This window comes from Phacochoerus africanus, chromosome 4 (genome assembly GCF_016906955.1).
Source record: "Phacochoerus africanus isolate WHEZ1 chromosome 4, ROS_Pafr_v1, whole genome shotgun sequence".
In the NCBI taxonomy this organism is placed as follows: Eukaryota; Metazoa; Chordata; class Mammalia; order Artiodactyla; family Suidae; genus Phacochoerus; species Phacochoerus africanus.
Genome location: NC_062547.1, coordinates 44,170,870 through 44,197,920, shown reverse-complemented (window position 1 = coordinate 44,197,920; position 27,051 = coordinate 44,170,870). Strand labels below are relative to the sequence as shown.

Genomic DNA, 27,051 nt, shown 5'->3' with positions numbered 1-27,051 from the left:
AAGCACAATTCCACTGTACAAGTACTCTAATTTCTGATCAGTATAAATCTTATGAAATTATACCTAAAATCTGAATATGTTCCATTAAGTTTACAGCCTCTATCAAAGAGAACCCACTTATTTTAATATTTCTAACTACAAACTTTATCACTCCCTCTTGATCACAATAATTATAACCTAAAAAAAGTTTTTGAAAGAGCAAAAAGTCAGAAAGAAAATTATATTTTGTTAGAATTGAGGTTTATATCATTGCACCCCTCTCTCTGCAATTTCACATGACTCCGGAACCTGACCCAAACCAATTCACCCAGCCTGGGATCATATACTTAGTAGTATGATACACAAGACATGATAGTGGCTGAAGCACTATTATTAAAGAGAGATTAAAACAGCTGTACATTATGCTGAAGCACTCACTCTTCCCTTTACAAACAGACGGTCCTGGATTACAAGCAGCACTTGACCATTTAAATCACGACAACAACCAGATTTAACCAGCTGGGCCATATTCTCCTAGGCAATGCCTGTTGACCTCCTCAGTCGCAGCTGCTCAAATGAAATTCTCATTAGACAACTTATTTTCAGAAGCCAAAGGACTCTCTGATTAAATATATGTATTTAGATATAGAAGTCCTTTTTAAAGTATTCATTTTCTGACAACTGTCGCTTATGTTAGAGCCCAGCTACACTGGCAACAAGACGGGTGATACAAGGATAACTAAAATTCATCATTTAATCCCAGCTGAAGGATTTTTATCTTAGAAGCATTTAAACCTGAATCTACTAATCAAAGTCTTTCTGTATCCTATACCCACCAATATCAACAGTGTTTTAAAACTAATATTCATTCATTCTATACATTTATCCATTTTTCCTTACATCTATGCACCCCTCTATCCATTTACCTACCTAACAACCTACCTATCTATGGCAGAAAAAAAATCAGGGACAAATTTATGGCAAAACAGAAGCCTTGCATATTTTCCCACAAATCTCACTTTCACAGGAGGCACATCAGACAGAACACCTTTGTTCATCATTGTTTTAGCAAACCAGTTAAATCACAGCTCTGGAGAGAACATTTCTTGACAGAATGGCAGATAAAATACTGGACAATTATTTGGTTAAAGAATCTACATGCAAGAGAATAACTTCCCTATTACTATGTGGAAAGTTTTTGTCTTATCATGCAGATATTGTTTTAAAGTAGACCATAATATGACTGAGTCATTTTGCTATACAGCAGAAATTGGCACACTGTAAATCAACTATAATTTTTAAAAATAGAAAAAAAACAAACAAATAGACCATAATAAGTATCCTTTTTATAGATAAGTTCCTGTATAAGAAGGGAAGTGAGGGGGAAGGTATTTAGTCTGATAGAGTCAAAACATTCTCTAGTGCAGTAATGACTCAGGAAAGATAATTTATTATGTCAATTGCACAGGCTTATCACTCACAAAGTATGGCCTTCAACCCAGGAAAAAGTGAGGGAGAGGTGAGTAATGCATTTGAAAGCTCTTTTGTCCAATGGACTAAGGGATATCCCAGATGAGGAGATAGGCTTTGAAAGAAAAAAACAGGCAGATATTGGTAGAGCTATTATACTTCCTTAGACTTGGAATATAATTATTGCAGAATCAGAAATCTATCAGAAACTTATTAATGACCTTGCCTATAATTATTCCTATTTTATACTGTACTATTGTTCCATGCAAATAATTAAAATTAGGAATCAAACTCAAAATAAAAAATAGAAATTCTCACTGCTCCCATCTCCAAAATACATTGCTCAACTTTTGTTTTTATTAACTGTTGTACCATCCTCCTATTTACTCTTTACCTTTAAACCATTCCTCTCTCTTGATCTCCTCACTGTAAATGTCAAATCCTAACAATTCTATCTCCTAATATCTTTTCCATATGCACCCCGTCTCCCTTTCTTGTTTCTGCTGCCTTAGTTCAGGCCTTCATTATCTCTAGCCTGAAACTATTTCCTTAATGTCTCTCTGTGCTCCCATACATCCGACACAGTGCTGCCAGATTACCTTTCCTGGAGAAAGCTCTAATCCATCACCTTACTGTGCTAAAAAATAGTCAATGGTTCTGCCATAACCTTTGATATAAAGTTCAAACTCCTTAGCCAAGAATTAAAGGGCCTATATGATCTGAACAAAACCTACCATTTTAGAGTTATACTCCATATGCATCTTCACTTTAAAGTAGAACCTGAACTCTTGGCTGTTTTAAAGCCCTCTGCCTGTTCTATTTGACTGAAATGTTCCTCCCCTCCATTTCTGCCTATATAAATCCTTTCATTTCATTCTCTAAGACCAGGAAACACATATTTTCCAAGAGAACCTTTCCATAGCTTCCTAAGCAGACAAAATCTGTCTTGTAAACTCCTTGCATAGATAAAAAAAAATTTTTTTTTTGCTTTTTTTTTTTAAGGCCGTACCTGCGGCATATGGAGGTTTCCGGGCTAGGGGTCAAATCGGAGCTGCAGCCACCAGCCTACACCACAGCCACAGCAACACCGGATCCAAGCCGCATCTGCAAACTACTCCACAGCTCAGGCCAATGCTGGATCCTCAACCCATTGCCCAAGGCTGGGGATCAAACCTGCGTCCTCATGGATACTAGTCAGATTTGTTTCTGCTGCACCACAACGGGAACTCCCGATAAAATTTTATCTATACAGATCTTATGGAACTTATCATACATTAAAAGACACTGAAATAGAATTCATCTTGTTTATGTTATATACCTTTTAGAGACTATTTATTCACAATAGTTGTGCCATATCATGTAGCACAGGGGCCCTTAACCTAGAGTCCATATACCCAAAGAGTCTATCTATAGAATCCAAGAAGTTTATGAACTTGGTTGGAAAAAATTATTTTCCATCACCTTGTAACTGAAAATCCACTTTCTTTAAATTATCAGTGCACACAACAAACTATAAATTCATAGTATCTGTGACACTATAATCAATAAAATCACAGTATATTTTACATATCACAATGTACTTGTTGACAATATCTCAAAATATCTTTTACCCTTACCACTACTTCAAAATTATATTTTTAGTCCCTCCAGTAGATCTTCTGTTTAATTCATTAGTAAAGTAGTACTTCCTGCCATATCACAAAATTTAAAAATTATTTAACATCTTAATCATTTTCTCTATAATTCCAAGGATTTTACTTTATGGATGTAAAATAGGAATGGACCTGTAGGCTTTACCAAGCCACCAAAGGGATCCACAGCCAAAAAAAAAAAAACACAAGGAGATCTTGCAGAAAAATAATCCTGATACTATGCAGTTCTTTTTTGGGCTCTAAAAAAATATATCATGAACCACAGAATACTGTATAGGGTATAGGCATATTCACAAAAATTTATAGTCATGGCGTTAGAAAAAGACTCTCTTATGACAGCATTTAAAAATGGCAATTAAGATTATGACATATCTCCAAAAATAATTTATCTTTCAAAGAAAATTTTCCATATATGGACAGCTACACTGTCAGACTGTTAGTCTTGCTATAAATAATAATCTGGTTCCTTTTAAATTTTTTTTTAAATTGGAGTATAGTTACTTTAAAATGTTGTGTTAGTTTCAGGTGTACAGCAAAGTGATTCAGTTCTACATGTACATACACATATACATATTGTTTTTCAGATTATTTTCCCATATAAATTACGACAGAATATTGAATAGAGTTTCCTGTGCTACATAGTAGGTCCTTGTTGGTTATCTATATCTATTTAATACATAGCAGTGTGCATGTGTTAATCTCAACTCCTCATTTGCCCCTCCCGCCCGCCCCCGCAACCTTATAACTTCTTGTCACTCATCTGCAGTCTATCCTCAGGGAGCTAGACAGATAACCCAATCCCTCTTCCATACGACTAATTTTTAAAGAGAACCATCATGTAATCCTTGATCTTCTTTTCTCTGGGGTTAATATTGCTAGTCCCTTCAATCATTCCTCTTAGTAAGTATATAATTCTGTATCTGTTTTCACATTGATTGTTCTCCTCTGAGAATATCCCAATGCTTTTGAATCCCTCTTAAAGTGTAATAATTCTCAACTTAACACAATACTTCAGATGCATTCTATTGAGCCGGGAGTTTAGTGGGGCTACCGCTTCTTGAATGCTACATACTGTAATTCTAGTAATTCTGACTGAGATAGCACTGGCCATTTTTTGGCAATATTCACCATGCTGACCCCTTTGCACTCTCTGTCACCTAAATCTCTTTTTTGTTGTTGTTGTCATTTTTTGTTTTTGTTTTACTTTTTAGGACCACACCTACCGCATATGGAAATTCCCAGGCTAGGGGTCAGATAGGAGCTGCAGCTTCTAGCCTACACCACAGCCACAGCAACGCTGTGGGATCCAAGCCCCATCTGTGACCTACAGGCAACACCAAATCCTTAACCTACTGAGCAAGGCCAGGGATTGAACCCACATCCTCATGGATACTAATCGGGTTCATAACCCACTGAGCTACAATGGGCTACTAACAACTCATATATATTTTTTTTAATTCATGTGTCTGCTATTTAAATTTCCTTCAGTAATTCCCTGTGCAGATAGGAATTTTGGTCACAGCCTCTTGACTTTACAGTAAGACCTATTAATTTTTATTCTGATGGATAAGTTTTAGGTTTATATATTCAGTCTGTCAAAAACTTTGAGTTTTGTTTCTTTCATACATTATATTCAGTGTTCCTCCCAGATTTTTGCAATCTGTAAGTTTGATGAGCATGCTTTTATCAGTTCATATTTGTACTTAACGTATTATATACATTAATATGCACTAAAAATGCCTGAATTTCTGATGCCTAAAATATACATACTATAGAAAACAAAGTTCTGTACAGTAAATAAAAAACATTTTTCAATAGTAGGAATATGATGATAAAGGACTCAAATGAGACTCTCATCTTGCAAGTGCATCTCTTGAATCAAATCTATAACACAGAGTAATGAAGAGGAAGAATAAAAACACTAACCATTATTTACAAGAGAAGAATGACTTTAAATTCCCTAGCAGTATAGACCCTCCACTGACAAAAGCAATCACAAATCAATTTCTGTATTTTTACACAACAGAACCCTCCAAAGTGTGTTGAAAACTACTTTCTTAGAGAACTAAAACCGTCTTTTTGGTGAATCAATTAAAAGTAATCTAGCAATCTCATTTATTCAGAGTTTATTGCTCTGGTAGCTTCAGTTATTCTAGAACACAGCCAAGAATGAGGTATACAAAATCTCTGAGCAGCCAGAAGAATAAGCACAAAGTTCATGTACTAAAGATGATGAATATTGTTCAAGATCTCTCAGCAACTCATCCAGAAATGTTTGCTCATATTTTAAGTATAGTCCAGAATGTTATGATCATCTACTTTCAAAATTGATGGATGAATGGGAGAAGCAAATTAGAAATTATTCACAACTGAGTATGAAGTAACAGCCTGCAAACTGACGTTAAGAAGAGAATCCAATACACACAAACACACACACACACACACACACGCACACACGCACACATGCACACATACACTCCGAAAAAGATATCTAAATCAAGCAGACACGAGAACTCCAAAGTTTCATAATTGCAGAGAAATAACCATAAAGCCAACTGTCCTAATTATCTTAATGATCCCTGGGGGCATCATTACATTACAGCATGGTAAAGTAATTGACATTTATAATATAATAATCATCACAATACCTCAAATTTATATAATTTACAGTTCATAGGATACCTACATTAATTATTATAGTTGATTTTCAAAATGGTTAAGAAGTCAGGTATTAAGACCATACCAAATTTTAAATTTTGTGGTTCAAGGAGATTGAAAAACTTACCCAGGATCACATGACTGTTAGACATGATTGTTAGATAGGTACTGGAGTTCAATCTACTGCATCATGACCCCAAGTCATCAAAGAATTTTATACTTTGTGCCATATAACCTGGTTAGTAAGATAGGGAAGCATGTAATACATTTCATAAGCTTCCACAAAAATTGCTGATGTGGTGGACATATCATAAAAATTAATTTTAAAATTCAAAGTTTTTAGGCCCTTAAAGGAATAAAATTAAGTTACATGAAAAATTACTTTATATCAAATCCCCATTTTCCTACAGTGCCACAGAGATCTAAATTTAACTTACAATGTTACTAGTAACCCAGAACCATTAATTACCCTATATTTTAAAGTCTAAAATCTGTACATAAAAAATGAAAGTACATAGTATAAGCAATCACTTAGATGATTAATTTAAACATATTATTAAAGAGTCTTCTTTCCTCTGCTTCTTAGGATCTAGGTGAACCTAAGTGGACTCTTGAAGAAAGAGTAGAGAAGATGGATGTTTCAGTGGATGTCATGTGTCAAAGAACTTCCGCCTTGAACATTTAGCTTTAACATTAGAGACCCTCAACTATCAATTCTGTAACATTTAGAGGTGAAATAATAATAAGTTTACAATACTTGTAAAAATTAGGAGAAATAAGTTGGCTTTTTTCTCTTTAAACAGTTGATATTTTCATAATAAAACACTACCCATCAAAAAGAAACTAAGGGAGAAAAAATGAAAAATAAAGTTACAGCTGGGAAAATTCCCGCACTACCTTTTTCCAGAACAAGGATTATACTCAGTCTAAAACCCTGATTTGTTATTATAAGAACTAAGTAAAATGCACAAAGTTGTAGAAAAATGGAGCTATCTGCTTAACACTTCTAATGGATCACAATCTGCCATTGCCATGGTAACCTCTGAATAACTTTTTCCTTGCTAGTGCCAATTACGCACTTCTCTGGCCCTTGAAATCCCACTCATTTTTTTTTTAGGCCTGGAATCTTTAAAAGAATAAAGCCCAACAGTTAAGTTCACACATACCCTCTTGTTCAGTCCGAGTCATTTCCTCAAGCTTCTTCTGTTTCAGTGTGTCCACCACATCGGCAAGGCTCCCTTTGCGGCGTTCCGGGGTTCCAAAAGTAACACTGGTCATTATCTCGCGGTCCCGACTCCCTTCGTCAGGCTTATGTGGTGAGGTAGAGGTATTTCGGAAGGAATATAGGGAACATAACTTATTATTCTCTGAATCCTAGAAAAACAAAATGAAATAAAACCATTAGAGCGTGTTTCTTTGCCTATCATTGGGAAAAAATCCCAACTCAGAATGACAGTAGATACATGAGACTGAGATGTACAAATAAAATACATTAACTCTCTCTGCTTAAAAAAATACTAAACATTATAGAAGTAATTTCAAAGGAATTACCCTGAAATTGCAGATTTTAACTAATTTTTTTTCATTAAAAAGCAGCCAAAGTGGTGCAAAAACTTAATTTTAAAACAAATACTTCAACTTCTTACTCATTTACACCCTTTATTTAAAATAGGTCAGGCTCAATTATTAATTATAAGGATTGGTAAACTTTTTCTTTTAATTGGTACTTATATTAGCAATGCTCTTCCCATAGCCTAAAAAATATGTATATCACCAAAAAGAAAAAAAATCCCTAATGAGTAGAGAAATTAGCTTCAATATCCAGTATTAACAGTTCACAAGAAAATATATAAAATATCTAAATCAGCACAAGAAAGTTAGCCAACCTGAATACTTTTGTGTGCTGGGGTTTGAAGAAAATCATTTTTTTCTAGTTATACCTCTGTCAGTTACAGAAACCTCTTTCTATTCCTTACACTCACCCATTGATACACATTCTTCATGTGGCATTTAAAAATTATTTGTTTTTACTTTTTTTAACAAAAGAACAAGTTTGTTTCAGAAACACTTGCGTAAGAATTATTTCACATTATAGATAAGTTTGCTAACTGGTAAAAGACTTAGATCCATTTTCAAGGAGAAAAACTAAATACGTTGAAAATAATAAACACCTAACAATTTATAAAATAAAAATGTTTTATAGCTCTCTAAATCAGAACTAAGAGTTTGAAGCAAGCATAATTGGTCAAAGTAGTCTAGCGTTCAACTTATCTGTCTGTGCATGGATATCATCTCTACCAATAAAAAAAATTTGTATGAAATAAAGCATCTAGGCTTTGTGATTCTCATCAGAAGCTTAAAAGAAATCTAATTGCTCCTACATCTCTCCTTCAAAAAAAAAAAAAAAAACTCAGCAAGCTCAAAAACTACAGGAAGAAGCATGAGGCGAAAGATAGGATTGCAAAGAAAGGGGGTGAAAAGGAAAATAGTCTAGAGAAGGCCATTTCCACATACATTAAATGAGATAATCATATTCAACAAATGCTAGGTGTTTAGGTATTGTTGTCATTGCATATAAGGTAGGAATAAAACTACTTTTCACAGTTATTGGTAGCATATAATGAGATGACATTTGTAAAGCAGCTAGGCACAGCACTGAGCTCAGAGTAGGTGGTGCTTAGTAAATAACAGGTACCATTATTCTGATGGAACAGATCAAGGAATCAAGCCAAAGAAGTTTTTCCCCCTCTGGCCCTAAGGAATTGCTTAATTAAAAATATAAGTCTTGTACTGAATTGAGTATTGTAAAGTCCGTCCAATATACTAAACACCACTGAATTGTACACATTAAATGAGCAAACTGTGTGGTATGTGCATTAAATCTCAATAAAGTTGTTTTAAATTACTGTAAACCAAATCTTAATTTTTTTCAGAATCCTACGCTAGCACAATGCCTAGCACAAAGCAGAAGCTCATGACATTTGTGCTGAAATAAACTGAAAAGGATAAAATAAATGGGCCGGGGCTGGAAAGACAGCTCTTCTTTCTTTACTTCTTCCTGGATCTTTTCTTCCCCAGGAAGCATGGTGTATTTCATTTAATGCTAACAACTGTGGAGTGATGTAGAGGTACCCCTTCTTTTAGATGCCAGTCATGGTTAGTACATGGCTTCTTGGAATGACCAGTTCATTTCCCACTTAGTGTAAAAAAAAAAAAAAGAGAGAGAGAGAGATGTTTGCTAAAGTCAGTTGAGCTCTTAATAGAAAGAGCTTTCTGTCCCTTCAGAAATGTGATCTAGGCGTTTTTGAATCCATAATCACCATTTGACCAATTATGCTTCCATCACTTTCATTTCACATGCAAAGTAGTCTCATATCATTGCCTATAAATCAAAAACAAACTCTGATTTAACCAAAGGGATTAGAGACCCACTCAAAACAACAGTTGTATGGAAGCGGTTACCTACAAATGACCCACTGTTGATCATAATAAAGATTTTTTCATATCACTCCCAAATTAAAATTGAAAGATGATGGAAGTGTCTCTTTGGCCTGAATGACAGCTGTCCTGAGAGCATTTAGGCACCATACAGTATCATATTTTTTTTTTCTCTCAGGACTAATTACAAACAGTTTTATTTATTCATGCCACTTTTTAGATAGATTATGTTCCTTGTTTTTCTCTCATGGGAATGTGGCTGCTGCCATCCTGCACCACAGACAATAACCATGGGTTCCCACACTGATGACCCACACCGCTCTCGGCTCCGTAATCTGCAAGGTGGCTGAACACCACCAAGAAGCAGAGAGCAAGAAGCTGAAAGTTATGATTTCTCCAAGAAGGCAACAGAAACTACTTGCAACATGTCACCAAGGCACCAACATAGGCAGAGGATGAAATCATAAATGGCTTAAATCAAATAAGTCACCTTATACTATCCTAAGGAACAACGGAAAGGGCAAAATTTATCATTTATGGTCCTCATTTTTCAACTTTCTAAAATGTAAGATTTATTGGCCTCTCATGAAGGGAAGCCTATGGTCAATTTATCTGAATAAAGGGGCACAAAAATCCAAACAATAACAATTACAATGAATAAATTACTGCTAAGATAAAAGGCAATAATGTCAAATTAGAAAAAGAAACTTGACAAAGGGTCTCGAATTTTTATTCTAGGGAATTAGATAAATTTTAAGCTTTCTTAAGGAAAAAAAATCAACTTATTCTGTAATTTCCTAAAAACAAAATAGGTCCTATGAACTACCAATTGAGGCAAGATGCCCAATGATAATATCTATCAAGTTCTGATCCAAGTCACTGCAGCACAGCTGTGGAGAGATTTGAGACAGTATTTCCTAAAGCAGTGCTTCTCAAACTTTAATATGTAGTAGAATTCCTTGGCAAATATGTTAAAATATAGATTCCCTTACCTTCTCCCACACCCCAAATAGTGGGGTCCAAAAATACAAAGTTTGATAAACATCTCAAGTGATTCTGATGCCCATGTTCTTTAATTCTGATGCACCCCACTTTAAGAAGCAGTGATCTCTTAGAAGGCAATGAAAGACATATGTTTTGCCTTAACATTATAGTGTGGATATAATTATGAAAAATTTTAAGAAGCCTGTTTAGTTGTGATTTTAAAAGATAACCAAAGAGATAACTTCTCTTCTTTTGATCTTTCTTATGAACACAACCACTGTATAACATGACTAAACACATGAACATCACAAAAAGAAGAGCATATGGGGCACTGACTAAGCATTAGTTCACTCAGAAGAAATTTATGATGTTTGTTTTTTCTCAGTCCCTAACCTCAGTGGTCCCACCAAACCTAACAATGAAGAAAATTTCAAAATATTATTTAAAAGGATCCCTGTACCAATACAAGGACTAAAGCAATGTTGATTCAGATTACCAAAAGAGAATTTCACTGGAAATTAATAAAACACAATACAAATACTATATGTAGATGACTGAAAAAAAAGCACACAGTAGTATAAAAACAGTCATTAGGCAAATTTTTCTAGAAAAGACAAACAATTTTCATAAATTAAGAATATATAATTAAGATGTTTCCATATATGAAGGGGTAGAAAAGTAAATGTAAAAAACAAAACTTATGAGAGGTGATGGATGTCAACTAAACTTACTGTGGTAATCCTTTCCTAATATAATGTATATATTATGCTATACACCTTACTAATATAATGTTATCTATCAACTATTTCTCAATAAAATTAAAAAAACAGATTAAAATAAATATTGCACAGACTTTTCAGAAGTTATTAAAAACTGACTGCTCAGCAGGGGCATTAAAATAACTTTAAACTTAAATAGCCTTCTCATGGTACAGAGAATACAGCAAACATATTCAAATTTGTGAGCCTTTGTGAGTCTTGTTACTTTCCCCTAGAATGTACTACACTCTCTTTGACTGTGAACTCAACCCACTCTTAAAGCTGGGATCCATCTGCATTTCATCCTTAAAGTCCTTGCTGACTATGCTGGGCTTCACTATCCTTCTACCCCCTGAACTACAACTTAGCATTTAATGATACACTAGAAAAAATTATTCATTATTATTTCACATGTTTTAGTCATATTTGCAACTACATTTTAGCTCTTAAAGGATTTGGGGTCATGTCTTATGCTTCTTCTATATGCCTCCAAAACATCAAACAAAATGTTAAGTACATTGTTGGATGATGAAACAGCTATTCACCAAATATGTTAAAAATAATCAAAATTTAAGGTGAAGGGTAAAGATCTGCTCTAGCCCTGTTGACAGAATTGTTTACTTCAGCAAAACATTACCTGAGATATTAAAAAATAAGATATTCATTAAATAAAAGATGATATAGCTGCACAATGGAATACCACATAGCCATTAAAAATAATATATATGTTGAATACAGTGTTGTTTATAGTGATGAATAGTTAGAGGCAACCTGCATTTCCAATTGTAGGAATTATTTGAGGGTATTATCATTTTATCCATATGGTGGAATAATTTGAAATTATTGAAAATCATATTTTTGCAGAAAATTTAATGACATGGAATATTCATAATATCAGTAAAAAGTATGTTAGTGAGGAATAGCAATATACATATTTTTTCTTTTTATGGCCACACCTACAGCCTATGGAAGTTCCTGGGATAGAGGTCAAATTTGAGCTGCAGCTGCCCGCCTAGGCCACAGCCACAGCAACACTGGATCCAAGACTCATCTTCAGTCTGTGCTGCAGCTTGAGGCAATACCAAATCCTTAAACTATTAAACAAGGCCAGGGATCAAACCCACAGCCTCAGAGAGAAAGTGTTGGGTTCTTAACCCACTGAGCCACAATGGGAACTCTGAGAAATAGCAATATATTTTTTAAGAAAATAATGTATATAGAAAAGACAACAGAATATCCAATGCTAATGGCCCTCTGAGTGTTGAAATAATATGTAGTTTTATATTTTTATATTTTCTTTTTGAAATGAAATATTTTTTGCAAATGTTCTGTCATAAATAAAACTTTTGAAGTTCCCATTGTGGCTCGCAGGTTAAGAATCCAATCATAGTATCCATGAGGATGCAAGTCTGATCCCTGACTGCACTCAGTGGGTTAAGAATCTGGCATTGCCACAAGCTGCGCCACAGGTCACAGATGTGGCTCGGACCTGGTGTCACTGTGGCTGTGTTGTCAGTTTGCAGAGGCATCTCCAATTCACCCCCTAGCCCGGGAACTTCCATTTGCTGCCAGGGCATCCCTAAGGAAGTAAGTAAATACATAAGATAATAAATAAATAAATAAAATTTTCAATCAGAAAATCTTCTTGGTCTAGAGAGTTAGTATATTAATAGTTTCCCTGTACTGAACTGGGGGGTGGGGTGGCAGGGGGAAGGGGGAGAGGGGCAGTTTTCTTTCCTTGGCATTTCTGTAGTTTAAGGCTCTTGAATAATACTTTCTGGTAAAACTAGTTATTTAAAAAGGAATCCTTGATCAGGTAAAAAATCTAGATCCTTATCATTATTACCATTGTTTCCTGTTTGCCCTCAAAAAATACACAAAATCAAATCCATTTCCTCTTCCATGGTGGAGTTGTTCAACGTATCTTAAGGCATCAACAAAATTAATAATCCTTTTCTAGTTGAAACTCCTCCAGTTACAATGTCTATTTTTCATTTGACATGGTGTCCAGATCCTTGGTCATTCTCTTCCAATATACTCCAATCTCTAGATGTTGTTCTACAAATTTATTGCCAAGAACTGAATATCAAAATTCTACAACTTCATCTTCAACAAGAAGAAAAGTAACACTTAAAAGTTTCGTGGTTTTCCCTATGTGACACAGGTAGAACAGGCAGAGCTAAACTCTAAATGTAGGTTTTCTGACACCCAATCCAGTATTTTTCCATTCCACAGGGCCATAATAAAAATCACTCTCATCAGTAAAAGATGTCATACAATAACACTTACCTTCTAAATCTTTTCTTGCCTTACATTTCCGGGGGCGGGGGAGGGGGCTTTCACTACATTGCTAACTCTAATCCAATTACCAAGATACCTTACATTAGTTATTTATTGTATAGAAATCATCCTAAAACTTAATGCCTAAAACAGCAATAATGATTTATTATCTGTAACAGTTTCTGTGGGTCAGGAATTTGGGACCATCTGGGCTGGGTGGTTCTGCTGCAAGATCTCTCATGAGGTTGCCATTAAGTCAGTGGCTAAGGTTGGAGTCATCTCAAAGGCTTCTTTACTCACACAAGTGAACATTTCAAGAGCTAGGGTTTAGAAGCTGGCGTTCCTTGGACATTTTCCTCTATGTGATCTCTCCACACTATTTTTTCTCTCCAGCATGTTGTCTTCAGACTACCTGGACCTCTTACATAGTAGTTCAGGCCTTCAAAAGCACATGTCCCCAAAAGAGCCAGATGAAAGTTATGTTACTGTTTGTAACCTACTCTGAGAAGTCATGCCTTTTAACTGTCAATGCAATCTACTGAATAGTAAGTCACCGAGGCTTGCCCATAGTCAGGGGGATGGGAGTTACACTCTGCCTTTTCATAGTATGGAATTACAATTATATCCTCAAATAGTTGTTGTGAGAAATGAATAACATACAAAGCATTTAGTGCAGTGCCTATCAACTAAGGACTCAATAAATGATACCTACTCTTATTAAATTAAAATCTCCTTTGCCCAATTATCTTTGGTTTCAATTTTCAATTCTGAAAATATAGTCATGATAATCACTGGCACAATTTTTAGGTTTTTATTAATATTTGTTCATCTAAGTGGAATAATAAATACTATATTATACTGTACTATATTACTCTCTTCGATATCAATGCTCAGCATCACCTTTTTTATAAAGTAATCCCTAACTAATTGCTCTAAGATTTGGCCCCTCACAAAGCTCCAATAACCTCAACATTAGCTTCCTCTGGGGATACTATCAATTCTCACTTAACCTAATGCATATAGATTATCTCCACTCTGCCTAGGAGCAGCTATAGTATATTACAACTCTAATTTAGCTGGGTTCCAATTGCACCTTGCCCAGTAAAGTGAATGGGCAGCCATACTGCAAGCAGAGGAGAGAAGTGAACTAGGGTTGCAAAAGTCAGATAGAATGTCAGGAATTGAGACAGGCAGAGACCATAGGTCAGGAATGGAATCTTGCCCAACATAACAGAGTTGAAACCCACATACAGGTGGAAGTCATTGCAGTGGAGAAATGCACAGAAGATAGCTTCTCTAAGCAGCAGTATGAATCGACTTCCCTACCTGTACCAAAGTAATTGCAGAGATGGAATATTATCCTCCCTTACCTTTCTCTTCCACCTATTAGTAAGGTTGAACTATGTGTGTTCTTCTCAGTGCCTCATATGTTGTCATTGTTGTTTTGCTTTGTTTTCCATTTAAGTTATACTGCCTCCCCAGTTACAGCTTTATTCTCACTCTAGTCTGCCCTTCCTATATATTCGATTTCTTAAGATATCCAATCACAAATTTATCCCTGATTTCTGATAGTCCCTAATCTCTAATAAACTGTTTCCTTATACCCTACCCCAAATCACCTAAAGCCCAAATCCTTAAAAAAAATTCTTTGAAACATTCTTCATGGTTCTCTATGGTGTGAGTTCTCGCTACTGCAATGAGTAATAAATTAAATTTTCTCAACTATGGGTGTGTTCCTGGTAGTCTTTGACTGGAGGCAATTAAAGGGATGCGATGTCCATAAAGGAGTTAAGAATGATAATAAAACCAACTAAAAGTTGTTTCTGTTTAAGTCACCATGTATTAGCAAGTCAGTCATGGCAGTGATCAATCTTTGCCAAGTCAGATGGCTCCACTCACCTCAGTATGCACTGTATTTATATATTTTGTTTCAAGTAAGTGTTCAAGAATGATAATAAAACCAACTAAAAGTTGTTTCTGTTTAAGTCACCATGTATTAGCAAGTCAGTCATGGCAGTGATCAATCTTTACCAAGTCAGATGGCTCCACTCACCTCAGTATGCACTGTATTTATATATTTTGTTTCAAGTAAGTGTTCAAGTTATAGTATATAAATTACACATATACATGTATAGTCAATATATTATAGAGTTATATACATGCTATGTATATACTGCTTTTTTCTGATTTCCCACTTTAAACAACCCTTTTTTTAAATGAACTAAAGATATCTGCTAATTCTGTTACATTACAGGTATTCTACCATAGTTTTATTGGTAGCTGACAAAAAAAAGCTTTACCTAATCTAGATTCCAACAACTTCGTGCTAACAAAAGATAGCTAATGGTTTTTAGTGTGCTGAAAACTCAATTGCTGATATTTACAGGTTCTTTCTCAGAGGAAGAAGTATGCTTTCTGTGGAAAAGTTCCTTTGTGCTGTATATTATATTCTAGATATAAGTGATATCATATGGTATTTGTCTTTCTCTTTCTGACTTAACTTCACCCAGGATGAGAGTCTTGGAGAATAGACTTGTGGTTGCCAAGGGGGAAGGGGAGGGAATGGGAGTGACTGGGAGCTTGGGGTAAATAGATGCAGAATGTTGCCTTAGGGATGGATTAGCAATGGGATCCTGCTGTGTAGCACTGGGAACTATGTCTAGTCACTTATGATGGAACATGTAATGTTAGAAAAAAGAATATATACATGTAAGTGTAACTGGGTCACCATGCTATACAGTAGAAATATATATATATTTTTTTTTTATTTTATTTTATATATATATTTTATTTTATATATATATATTTTATTTTGTTATTTATATATATGTATATATATATATATATAAATAACAAAATAAAATAATGTTTTCCTCTAATGTGAAACATTTTAAGGAAAAGCACCAGTTTAAAGGAGCTTACATAAATGAAAATACTGAATTCGGTTCCAATTACCAACAGCTTATTCCTAACAAATGTATCATTAGCTCTAGCAGTAAAACAAAATATGTCCTCTTTCTCTTTTATTAAAACTGATACTTGGTATTATATATTAGATTTATATGGCATTCTCAAAGTTACCAATCTACACTATTACCATAATATTTAATAATAATAAATTTACTTATGATGTGTCAGAATCTGGATTTGTTACCAATATTTGCTAAAGTGCCATGATTCCTAAAGTCTAAGAAGAAAAAAAAATAGTTGTTATTGTTTTTAAAAAACAATTTAAAAAACTAAAAAACAATTAAAAAAGAAAAACATAGTTTTTATTGTTTAAAAAAATGTTACTTTGATTCAAAGAAAAAAATTAAAATACCGCAAGTTTTTTAAATGGCCTCATTACCATGATATTTAATAAATGGATTTAAATATAGTATACAGAGTAAATATAGAAAAAATATTAAAGTCCCCAAAGTTATCAAAACAAGGACATAGAAAAGCCTTGCATCATCTATATATATATATATATGTATATGTATATATATACATACACACACACAATATCAGAATACAGAACCAAAATCTCAAAATTCAAAGGCCCTTAAAAAACTAATTGTTCAACCCAATCTAGTACTTGAATCCCCATAAGAGTAAACAAAGTAGGCTCTCTGAGACAGATTTTCTAGTTAAATCCAAATTTTTCCATCCACCTCTCATATAGCTCCAGAGTTAGTTAATCTCTCTGTGCCTAAATTTCCTCAGCTATAAAAGGGGAGGGATAATAACAGCAGTACAGAACCTATCTCATAAGGTTGTTAATACAATTAAATGAATGAGTAAAAATAACACACTTAAAATAGAAATTTCTCATTATAGGATGGTAGTGGTAGGGCTAGTGATGATGGCTGTTACAATACCCATGACAACTGACTTTCTGGTCTCTCCTTGAACGCTTCTACTAACAGAAGATTTAGGGCCTACCAAAACTGTCCATCTCATCTTTGGAGGTTGTCAAACATTCTTACTTATAGGAATAGGAATCCTATTCTTTCAGCCTATAGTTCTTTCTATCCCACGAAAATATTCAAAATAGCAGCACTTTCAATACACACAGCTATTACGGTACTCTTGCATCTTCTCTTTTTCTAGGTGAAACATGTTTCCTTAATTTCTTCCCCATAACACATGCTTCAGTCATCCTGCTCATTCTTCTCTATGTTCCAATTTGTTTCTCTTTCTCTCTTTTTTTAAAGAATAATGCCCTGAACTGAATGTACTCAAGATTGTGTAAACAACAAAGAATTAAGGTACACTACTGCAGCCTTAGAGATATTATACTTTTAAGATTTAATGCCATGGGACAGACAGCAGCTAAGATGAAAATATGTTATAGCTTTTTGGTAACAGAACAGTAAGAAAAGCTTTTTTAAAGCAGGCAAGCCTAATAGTGAATTTCTCAATACATGAAGTAACATTCCATCAAGGTTTAGCTACTAGTAGATTCATGTGCCTACCAACTCCAGAGAGTCACTTTCATATGAAAATTCATTATTATTCAAACTATCATGTGATATTCAACCTAGACAACATGACCAGGCTAAACTGAATTGGCTAAGACAATTTTAACCCTGAAATCAAGGAAGATAGAAGTAGTTAACAAGACTTGGTAATTATACTTCAAATCTTTCCTTTTTCTCACATGGGCATTTTAAATTTTGTTAGGAAAAATTTTAAACATTCAGAAAACTATAAAGAATAACATAATTGATGCTACTATAATGATCAGCTAGGTTGAACAATTATTAACATTTTGACATATTTGCTTTATGTATATATGTGTATGTATGTATCTATCCATCTAATTTTGTAATGCTGGACAATTTTAGAGCATATTATTGACATCACATGCCATCTTACCCCTAGATACTTTAGCATACATCTGCCAAAAATAAGGATATTCTCCAATGTAACCAGAATACTATTATTATATCTAAGAAAATTAATAATTCTTATATGGTATCTAATATAAAAGCCATATTAAACTTTCCACAATTGACCCTAAATATTTTTTCAAAACTGAATCCAGTCAAAATCATGGTTTATATTTGTTTATGCTCTTAAATCTCTTTTAATCTAGAACAAAATTTTCCTTTCTTTTCGTTTAATAACTAAACATTGTTTTCTTTCACATCATCAACATTAAAAAACTCATTTCCATAAAACTCAATTTTATGCATTTTCATAGATTATATAATATTTTCAAACGTGTTTATCCATGCTCATCATCAGCAAAATTTCATAGAAAATCCAGCTTTGAGTAATATAATTTCTCTCTGATCCCTTCTTTTTAAAATACCCCTCAATCTTTTTTTTAATGTTTAGGTGCACAGCATTATAATTTGACATTAGTTTCACTACAAAGTGATCACTACTACCAGTCTAGTTACCATCCATCACCATACAGTTGAGTTGCTTCACTAATTTCTCCCAACCCCTCAACTTGCTCCCCCTCTGGTAACTACTGATCTGTTTTCTGTCTTAATGAGTTTTTGTTTTTTGTTGTTCTTGTTCATTTACTTTGTTTTGTTTTAGATTCCACATATAAGTGAACTCATAGGTATTTCTCTTCCTCTGTTTGACTTGTTTCACTTAGCCTAATACCTTCAAGGTTCACCATGTTATTGCAAATGGCGGGATTTCATTCTTTTTTATGGCTGAGTAGTACTGCAGACATACATACACACACACACACACACACACACACACACATCTTCTTTATCCATCCATCCATTGATGGACACTTGGGTTATTTCCATATCTTATCTATTATAAATAATACTGTAATATAAAGAACATGGGGTGTTTATGTCTCCTCAAATTAATATGTCTTTTTCAATTTCTTTCATCAATTTCTTACAGTTTTCAGTGCACAGGTCTTTCACCTCCTTGGTTAAATTTATACCTAGGTATTTTTAGTCTTTTTGATGCAACTTTTAATTCTTTTAAATGAGATTGTTTTCTTATTTTTCTGAGAGTTCACACTAGTGTATAGATATGCCACACATTTTGTACATTGATTTTTTACCTTATGCTTTTACTGGATTATAGTTCTAAGAGTTTTTTGGTGGAGTTGTTAGGGTTTTCTATGTATAGTATCATGTCATCTGCAAAAAGTAATGGTTTTACCTCTTTCTAATTTTGATGCCTTTTATTTCTTTTCTTGTCTAGTTACTGTAGTTAGGACTTCAAATTCTATGTTGAATAAAAACAGGAAGAATGCAGCCCTATGAATGCAGTTTCTACAATTATGAGAGAAAGAAACATTCTGTACAATAATTCTTTGAAAGCAAAATTAAAGCCAATAAGAAAACTAACAAATTATCAACTTTATATTAAATATCGCTCATCTTATGCCTATGAAAGGAGAGCCTATCGACTTTAACATAAGCTCTTGCATATGATATTCTACATGTATATTTCTATATACTTATTGGAAAAAATCCACATATAAATGGACCTGCACAATTCAAACCTGTGTTGTTCAAGGATCAACTGTATCTATTAAGTCAATTTGGTCTAATGTGCCATACAAGCCCAGTGTTTCCTGACTGATTTTCTATCTGAATGGTCTATCCATTGATGTAAATGGGGTGTTAAACTCCCACACTATTATTGTATAGCTTTCAGTTTTTCCCTTGAGGTCTGTTAATATTTGCTTTATATATTTCAGTGCTCCTATGTTGGCTGCATATATATCTACGAATGTTATATATTCTTGCTGGATTGAATCCTTTATCAGTATATAATGACCTCCTTTGTCTTTTACTACAGTATTTGTTTTAAAGTCTACTTTGTCTGATATAAGTACTATTTCTCTGGCTTTTCATTTCCATTTGCATAAAATATCTTTTTCTATCCCTTTACTTTTGGTCTGTGTATCCTTACTTTTTTTTTTTTTTGTCTTTTTAGGCTGTACCTGTGGCATATGGAAATTCCCAGGCTAGAGGTTGAATTAGAGCTGCAGCTGCCAGCAAGCCACAGCCACAGTGACACCAAATCCAAGCTGTATCTGTGACCTACACCACAGCTCACGGCAATGCTGGATCCTTAACCCACTGAACAAGGCCAGGGACTGAACCCTCATCCTCCTGGATTACTAGTCAGGTTCATTTCCACTGAGCCACAAAGGGAACTCCTGTGTATCCTTACTTCTGAAGTTATTCTATTTTTTAAAATTATAGTTGATTTACAATCATTTACAATGTCAATTTCTGCTGTACAGCAAAGTCACCTGTCATGCATACATACTGACTCCGTTTCTTATATTATCTTCCATCATGTTCTATCCCAAGAGATTGGATATGCTTCCCTGTGCTATTCAGTAGGGCCTCATTGTTTATCCATTCTAAATTAGTAGTTTGGATTAGGAAGATGTGGTACATATAAACAATGGAATACTACTCAGCCATAAAAAGAATGAAATAATGCCATTTGCAGCAACATGGATGCAACTAGAAATTCTCATACTAAGTGAAGTAAGTAAAAAAGAGAAAGACAAATACCATATGATAGGACTTATATGTGAAATCTAAACTATAGCACAAATGAACCTACCTACAAAACAGAAACAGACTCATAGACATGAAGTTATTCTCTTGTAGGCAGCAAGGTTGGGTCTTATTTTTTTTATTCATTTAACTTTTCTATGTGTTTTGATGATTCATCTACATTTACATTTAAAGGAATTATTGATAGATATGTACTTAATGCTATTTTGTTCATTGTTTCCTGATTGTTTTTATAATTACTCTCTGCCCTTTCTTCTTCTCTTTCTCTCTTCCCTTGTGTTTGGTGATTTTCTTTACTGTTATGTTTAGTTTCCTTTCTCATTTTCTTTTGTGTATTTTACTTGTGGTTACTGAGAAGTTCCACATGACATCCTATGTATATAGCAGTTTGTTTTTCAATTGGTAAAAGCTGAATTAAATTTGAACACATTCCAAAAATTTATCTTTTTCCTCACCCACATTTTATACTTTTAATGACATGTATTACATCTTTTTATTTTACAAATCCCATAACTAAATATTGTAATTCGACTTATTTTTACCACTTTTGTCTCTCAAACTTCATGTTCGCTTTATAAATGATTGATTCACTACCTTTATTATATATTTACTTTTTCCAGTGAGATTTTTATTTTTTTCTTCCAGTTTTATTGAGATATAATTGACATATAGCACTGTATAAGTTTAAGTTGTGCAGCATAATGATTTGATTATATACTTCATAAAATGATTATCACAATAAGTTTAATGAACATCCATCATCTCATCTAGATACAAAAGAAAAGAAAAAGGGAAATATTTTCCTTATGATGAGAACTCTCAGAATTTGATTGCTTAACAACCTTCATATATAGCAAAGGAAGTATAAATTATATTAATCATGTTGTACATTATACCTCTAGTACTCATTTATCTTATAACTGGAAGTTTGTACATTTTGACCACCTTCATTTTATGTTCTTACTGTTTATTTGTTCCATTTATTTTCTGGTTAAAGAAGTCCCTTTAATATTTCTTATAGGGCCAGTTTAGTAGTGATGACCTCCTTAAGCTTTTATTTATATGGGGAACTCAATCTCTCCTTTAATCCTGAATGATAATTTTTTGGGGATAGAAAGTTTTTCCTTTCAGCACTTCAAATATGTCATTCCATTCCCTTATAGTTTGTAAAGCTTCTGCTCAAAAATCTGTTGAAAGCTTTATGAGGTTTCCCTTGTACATAGCAAGTTGTTTTTCCTTGCTGCTTTTAGGATTCTCTTTATTCTTAACTATAGCCATTTTAATTATAATGTGTCCTGATGTGTGTCTCTTTGAATTCTTCTTAATTAGAGCTCTGGAATTCAGGTACCTGGATGCATGTCTACTTTCCCAGATTAGTGAAGATTTCAGCCACTATTTCTTCAAATACTTATTTCTAGATATTTCTCTCTTCTTCTGGGACCCATGTAATGCAAAAGTTATTCATTTGATGTTGTCCCAAAGATTGCTGAATCTCCCTTTTTTTAATTCTTTTTTCATTTTGCTGAATTCCGTTGCTTCATCTTCAAGCTTGTTGATTTCTTCTTCTACTTCATCCAGTTTTCCGCTGAACTCATCAGGTGTATTTTTCAGTTCATTTATAACTTCTGTTTTGTACTTTATATTTTCTAACTCTTTGTTGAAGTTCTCACTGTGTTCATCCATTCTTCTCCCAAGTTTTCTCATAAGCATTTTTACGACCATTAATTTGAACTCTTTATCAGGTAGACTGCTCATCTCCATTTTGTTTAGTTCTTTTTCTGAGGTTTTGTCTTTTCTTTCAGTTAAAGCATATTCCTTTATCTCTTCATTTTTACTAATTCTCTGGGCTTGTCCCTACGTATAAGGTAAATCAGCTACCTTTCCCAGTATTAAAGGAATGAACTTATGTAGGAGATGTCCTATGGGGCTAAGAGTTGCAATCCTACCTGGCCATCAGAGCCAGCAATTCAAGCGATGCCCCCTATGTGGGCTGCATGTGCCCTCCTATTGTGGCAGGGCCACAGCTGCAGCTGCAGCGCACAGGTGGGCAGAGCTGGCCCCTGGACCAGTTGAGGGGCTCAGCTGCAACTGGTGCTATGTGCTTTGAGTCTTTCATTTTTGAGATGAAGAAACTGAAATCAGGACATATGAATTGACTTTCCCAAGGTCACACACAAATTACTAGCAGAGATAAACACAGGTCTTCTATGAGTTAGTATCCTTTCTTCTAAATTATGTTTCTTCTAAATAACCCCAGGGAAAAATAAAAATAAAAATAATCCCACTGAATCAAAAGGATGTTTTCTTTGACAACTGGAGACACTGGGTAAAGAGGTGTGTGATCATGAAGAAGTTGGAGAAGTATAGTTGGACAAATTCTTATAGAGCAAATTTCTGTGCATAAAGAGTCTCAAATGATTCCACAGAGCTTTACTTAAGAGGTAACTACTTACTCCAGTGTCAAGTCTATTCTCCTCATGCTTTCTTGCTTTGCAGTTGTTTTATTCTCTTCTCCATTTGAGGGATATTAATGTCCTTATTAAAACATCAGTGAATTTTTCTTATGTAATTAGCAAAGCACCTAGTATGCTTTAAAAGAATTAAAGGCTATGATGGGAGCTTAAGTAATATGCATATCACAGGATCCAAGTATCAGTCAGCTCACTAGGAACCTGTGTTGCATAAGTGTTATCCAAATTAGCAATAATTAAGAGAACTTTGACATGGTGGAAAAACCTCAGATATCAGAATTAAATAATTTAAGCAAATGAGGTAAAGTAAAAACTCCTCCCTACCCTCCACCAAAAAATAGGAAAATAACCTTGAAAATAGGAGAGTGAAGGTACCAGAGACCTGTTTTCAGAGTTGGCAGGGAAGAAGAGGAAGAGCACATACTATTATTTGTGCTTATAGTATGGCACAAATAATCTTTTGAAATGCCATTTAATTCAGCTTCTGGGAAACATCTCCCTAATCCATGATAGAAATTGGGGCCTTTGTGGGAAAGGGAGATTCTACAATCATTCAAGGGTATCAGGGTAGCTTCAGTAAAAACAGAAAATAAGATATAATGTGTTTAGGGAAAAAGTCAGATAGTTGGGATCCACTAAGAAAAGGAGTAATAATTAAGACCCCCCCCCAAAACAACTATCAACTTTTTACCTACATCTTGATTGCCCATTTTAAAATGATGAGTCTGGGGTCATACAAAAAAAGAAATAGCTCATAGTATGCTCTTCATTCCTCACAAATCTTAACATTAATAAGTACAAGGGCCCAATGAAGGTCAGTCAAATCCATTTGTTCCTTAATAGCAATTATGCTCAATTAACAGTGAAGTGCTTTTATGGTCTAGTTCACCTAAGGAAGAGCAACAAGAGAATAGATTGCTCTCTATGTCATACACACCGAGCCCTTCTGGCCATTCTGTGAACTCAACAATCTTCTCCCTTCACTACAATCTTGCCCAAGTAAAGTTTCTAATTTTGAGAATTTCACCACGAAAGCTTTCAAATTTCCTTCTAATATGTCAACTACACATATATAATGGTGTAAAAAGAGGCTGTCTGTAATCTAGAAATTTTTTATATAACATCTCTAGTTGTCTGATTTAAGTTTTTACAGATAGAACAGGTAAGGCTGGAAATGATTCCTCAGAGACTATGTTGCTTATAAAACATCTATTATCTACCTATATTTACATTTCCAGAAAAAGGAAACAAGGCACAAAACTGTCACATTTACCACAGACAGCAAATAGAAGTCTAATCTGGCATAGGATATCCTCAATTCTCATGCATTACTCTACCTGAAGACAACACACAACCTTGGACTGATGGCTCAGTTACAATCACAGAGTCCATACTTTCTCTCTGGGGAAGGGGGTAGTGTTAGTTTTTATTTTTCTCTCTTAATTTCCAGAAATACAAAAACTCAGATTTATATTCATTTCTTGCCCTACTATGTCATTTCTCATGGATCCAAGAGAACAGTGCCCATAAGGATTTTACTGTCAATTTCAGAAAGCAAAATAAATAAACTGTAATCAACTTCACATACAAAAATACATTAGTGCAAGAACAAAAAATAAGAAAAGTATTTTGGTAGAAGCACTATCAAAAAAAATTTAATACAACTGAAGGCCAAATATTAACTCTGAATTCAAGAGAAAATTTTTCCTCAACTTATTCATGGATTACATGGTTTAATCCTGGCTAACCCACAATTATGCAAAAATTACTAATTAAATACTGGAACTAACAAAAAAATTCCTAAATTAGTAGTCATTTACAAAAATGTTCTAATTCTTTGTGTTTCAAGGTAAATGAAACTCTTCTGTTATACCACAATAATCTATCTATGCTTGACTTAGGGCACATTTCTTCCCAAAAGTTTTATGAACCTGAGAATATTACAGTCTAGGTATTCTCAGTACATTGGAAGTAAAAACAAATCAGAGTGAAATTATAATCAAAGCAAAGTTTACAAAATAATTTCCAATCATTTTATTAAATAAGGTTTCCTTATTTTCTAGGGTGTTAATGAAATATAAAGAAGATAAATGAAATGCATAATTATTCATTTCTAATTTTTACCTGATTGTACAATTTTATTAGCAAAGGTTCATAATTTATATTTTGAATCTGAGAATGTGGTTTACACAGAGTTATACTATTGAACTCAATTTGAATCACCTAGAAAAACTAATGCCTAAAGGTCATAGGAATGTAGTCATACCAAAATAATACTTTAAAGGTTAATAGTATAAAAAATAAATGTCATCACACTGAACGCTATATTAACAAAAGGAATAATAGCTTGAAGTTGTTTTTCTTTAAAAAGGATATATTTCTCTTAGAAAGCAAGGGAAACTTCTTATTGCAGAGGACAGACAGTGGGATAATTTGCATATCAAGATAATTAAGGCATATTCATTAGATGTGTTCAAGAAAAATTAGATATGTTCATGGAACAAGCAAAGTAGGGTCTTTCCTGCTTTGTGTGGGTGGTTTTACTCAATAATCTAAGAGAGCCCTTACAATCTCATCTCCAAATAAATAATGGGAGCAGGATTAGTTATGTTAAGTTGACTTTATGGAAAGTAACCCACTCCAAATTAAAGTGGAGGTAATCTAGAAGAGTGCAAATAAAATCCCAGCTCTCTCTTCCCAAAGCAATACACTATCATAGGCAGCATCATCTGACTTATGCTGGTCTAGAAGGACCCTAAGATTCACATCTCATTCTAATCTTGAAAAAGTTCAAATTAGTCAAGCAAATGCATGCTATATAATATATGCACTACTTTCTACACTATGTTGCTTAGATCATTACAGAAATGCGGAGATTTCATCACTAGTTATATTCCATTATAGTGATGTATCTAGGTTATCAATGGTCAAGAAGGAATTCTGTACAAAAAAATGTGAATATTAATCAGAACCACTCAGAGGTTGAAATTTGCTTGTGAAGTTCTGTTTTAATTAGAAAATTATTAGTGTCCTGAGATGAGCTTTTAATAATTAATATTAATCATTTTGACAAGAAGCTTATTAAAAAAAAAATGGAGTTCCCATCATGGCTCAGCAGAAACGAATCTGACTAGCATCCATGAGGATGCAGGTTCGATCCCTGGCCTCACTTAGTGGGTTAAGGATCCAGCATTGCTATGAGCTGTGGTGTAGGTCACAGATGTGGCTCGGATCTGGCGTTGCTGTGGCTGTGGTGGCTATAGCTCCAACTCGACCCCTAGCCTGATAAGCTCCATATGCTGCAGGTGCGGCCCTAAAAAAAAAAACCTTCTACTACATTTGAATGTAATTTAAATCTATCAAGAAAATAAAACCTGAGTGGAATAGGCCCGCTCAGTCAAACTGTTCCATTATACTAGATCATACTAGATTTTCTATTAATAACCAGGTTTCATTTTAAATAATTATTGAATGATGACTTTTCCTAGGTGTCTGGAAACGCTACAAAGCCAAGCTACAAATGAAAATTAGACAGGAAAAATCAAACCACAGTAGCAGGCCTGGCATCACTATGAGACACACTCACAGCATATTGGTGAAAGAAATAAAAATGCAATATTTATAAGACATAAATGTATCATATTAAAATAAAGCAAATTAAAGGAATATTAGCTGAATCTCAGAAAAATATAATCCTTATGAACACAGAGAAATGCTATAAATTGTAAGTGAATGTCAGTGATGGAGATCATTAAGAGATTCATGTTACAGTCAGAACTCTGCCAACTCCAGTCACTGGATGTTACACAGCCCAAAAGATTAAAATAAAAATAAACATGGCATATTC

General features: G+C 34.0%; 1 protein-coding gene across 5 annotated transcripts in view; it reads right to left on the bottom strand.

The window, feature by feature from the left end:
* The window catches only part of SOX6 (SRY-box transcription factor 6), a 424,407-nt gene that overhangs the window by 345,295 nt on the left and 52,061 nt on the right, over positions 1-27,051 (bottom strand). For all 5 annotated transcript variants that reach the window (XM_047776211.1, XM_047776209.1, XM_047776210.1 and 2 more), the window contains exon 3: positions 6,926-7,133. In XM_047776211.1, the coding sequence (XP_047632167.1) occupies positions 6,926-7,133 (208 nt within the window). The remainder of the gene's footprint in view (positions 1-6,925; positions 7,134-27,051) is intronic.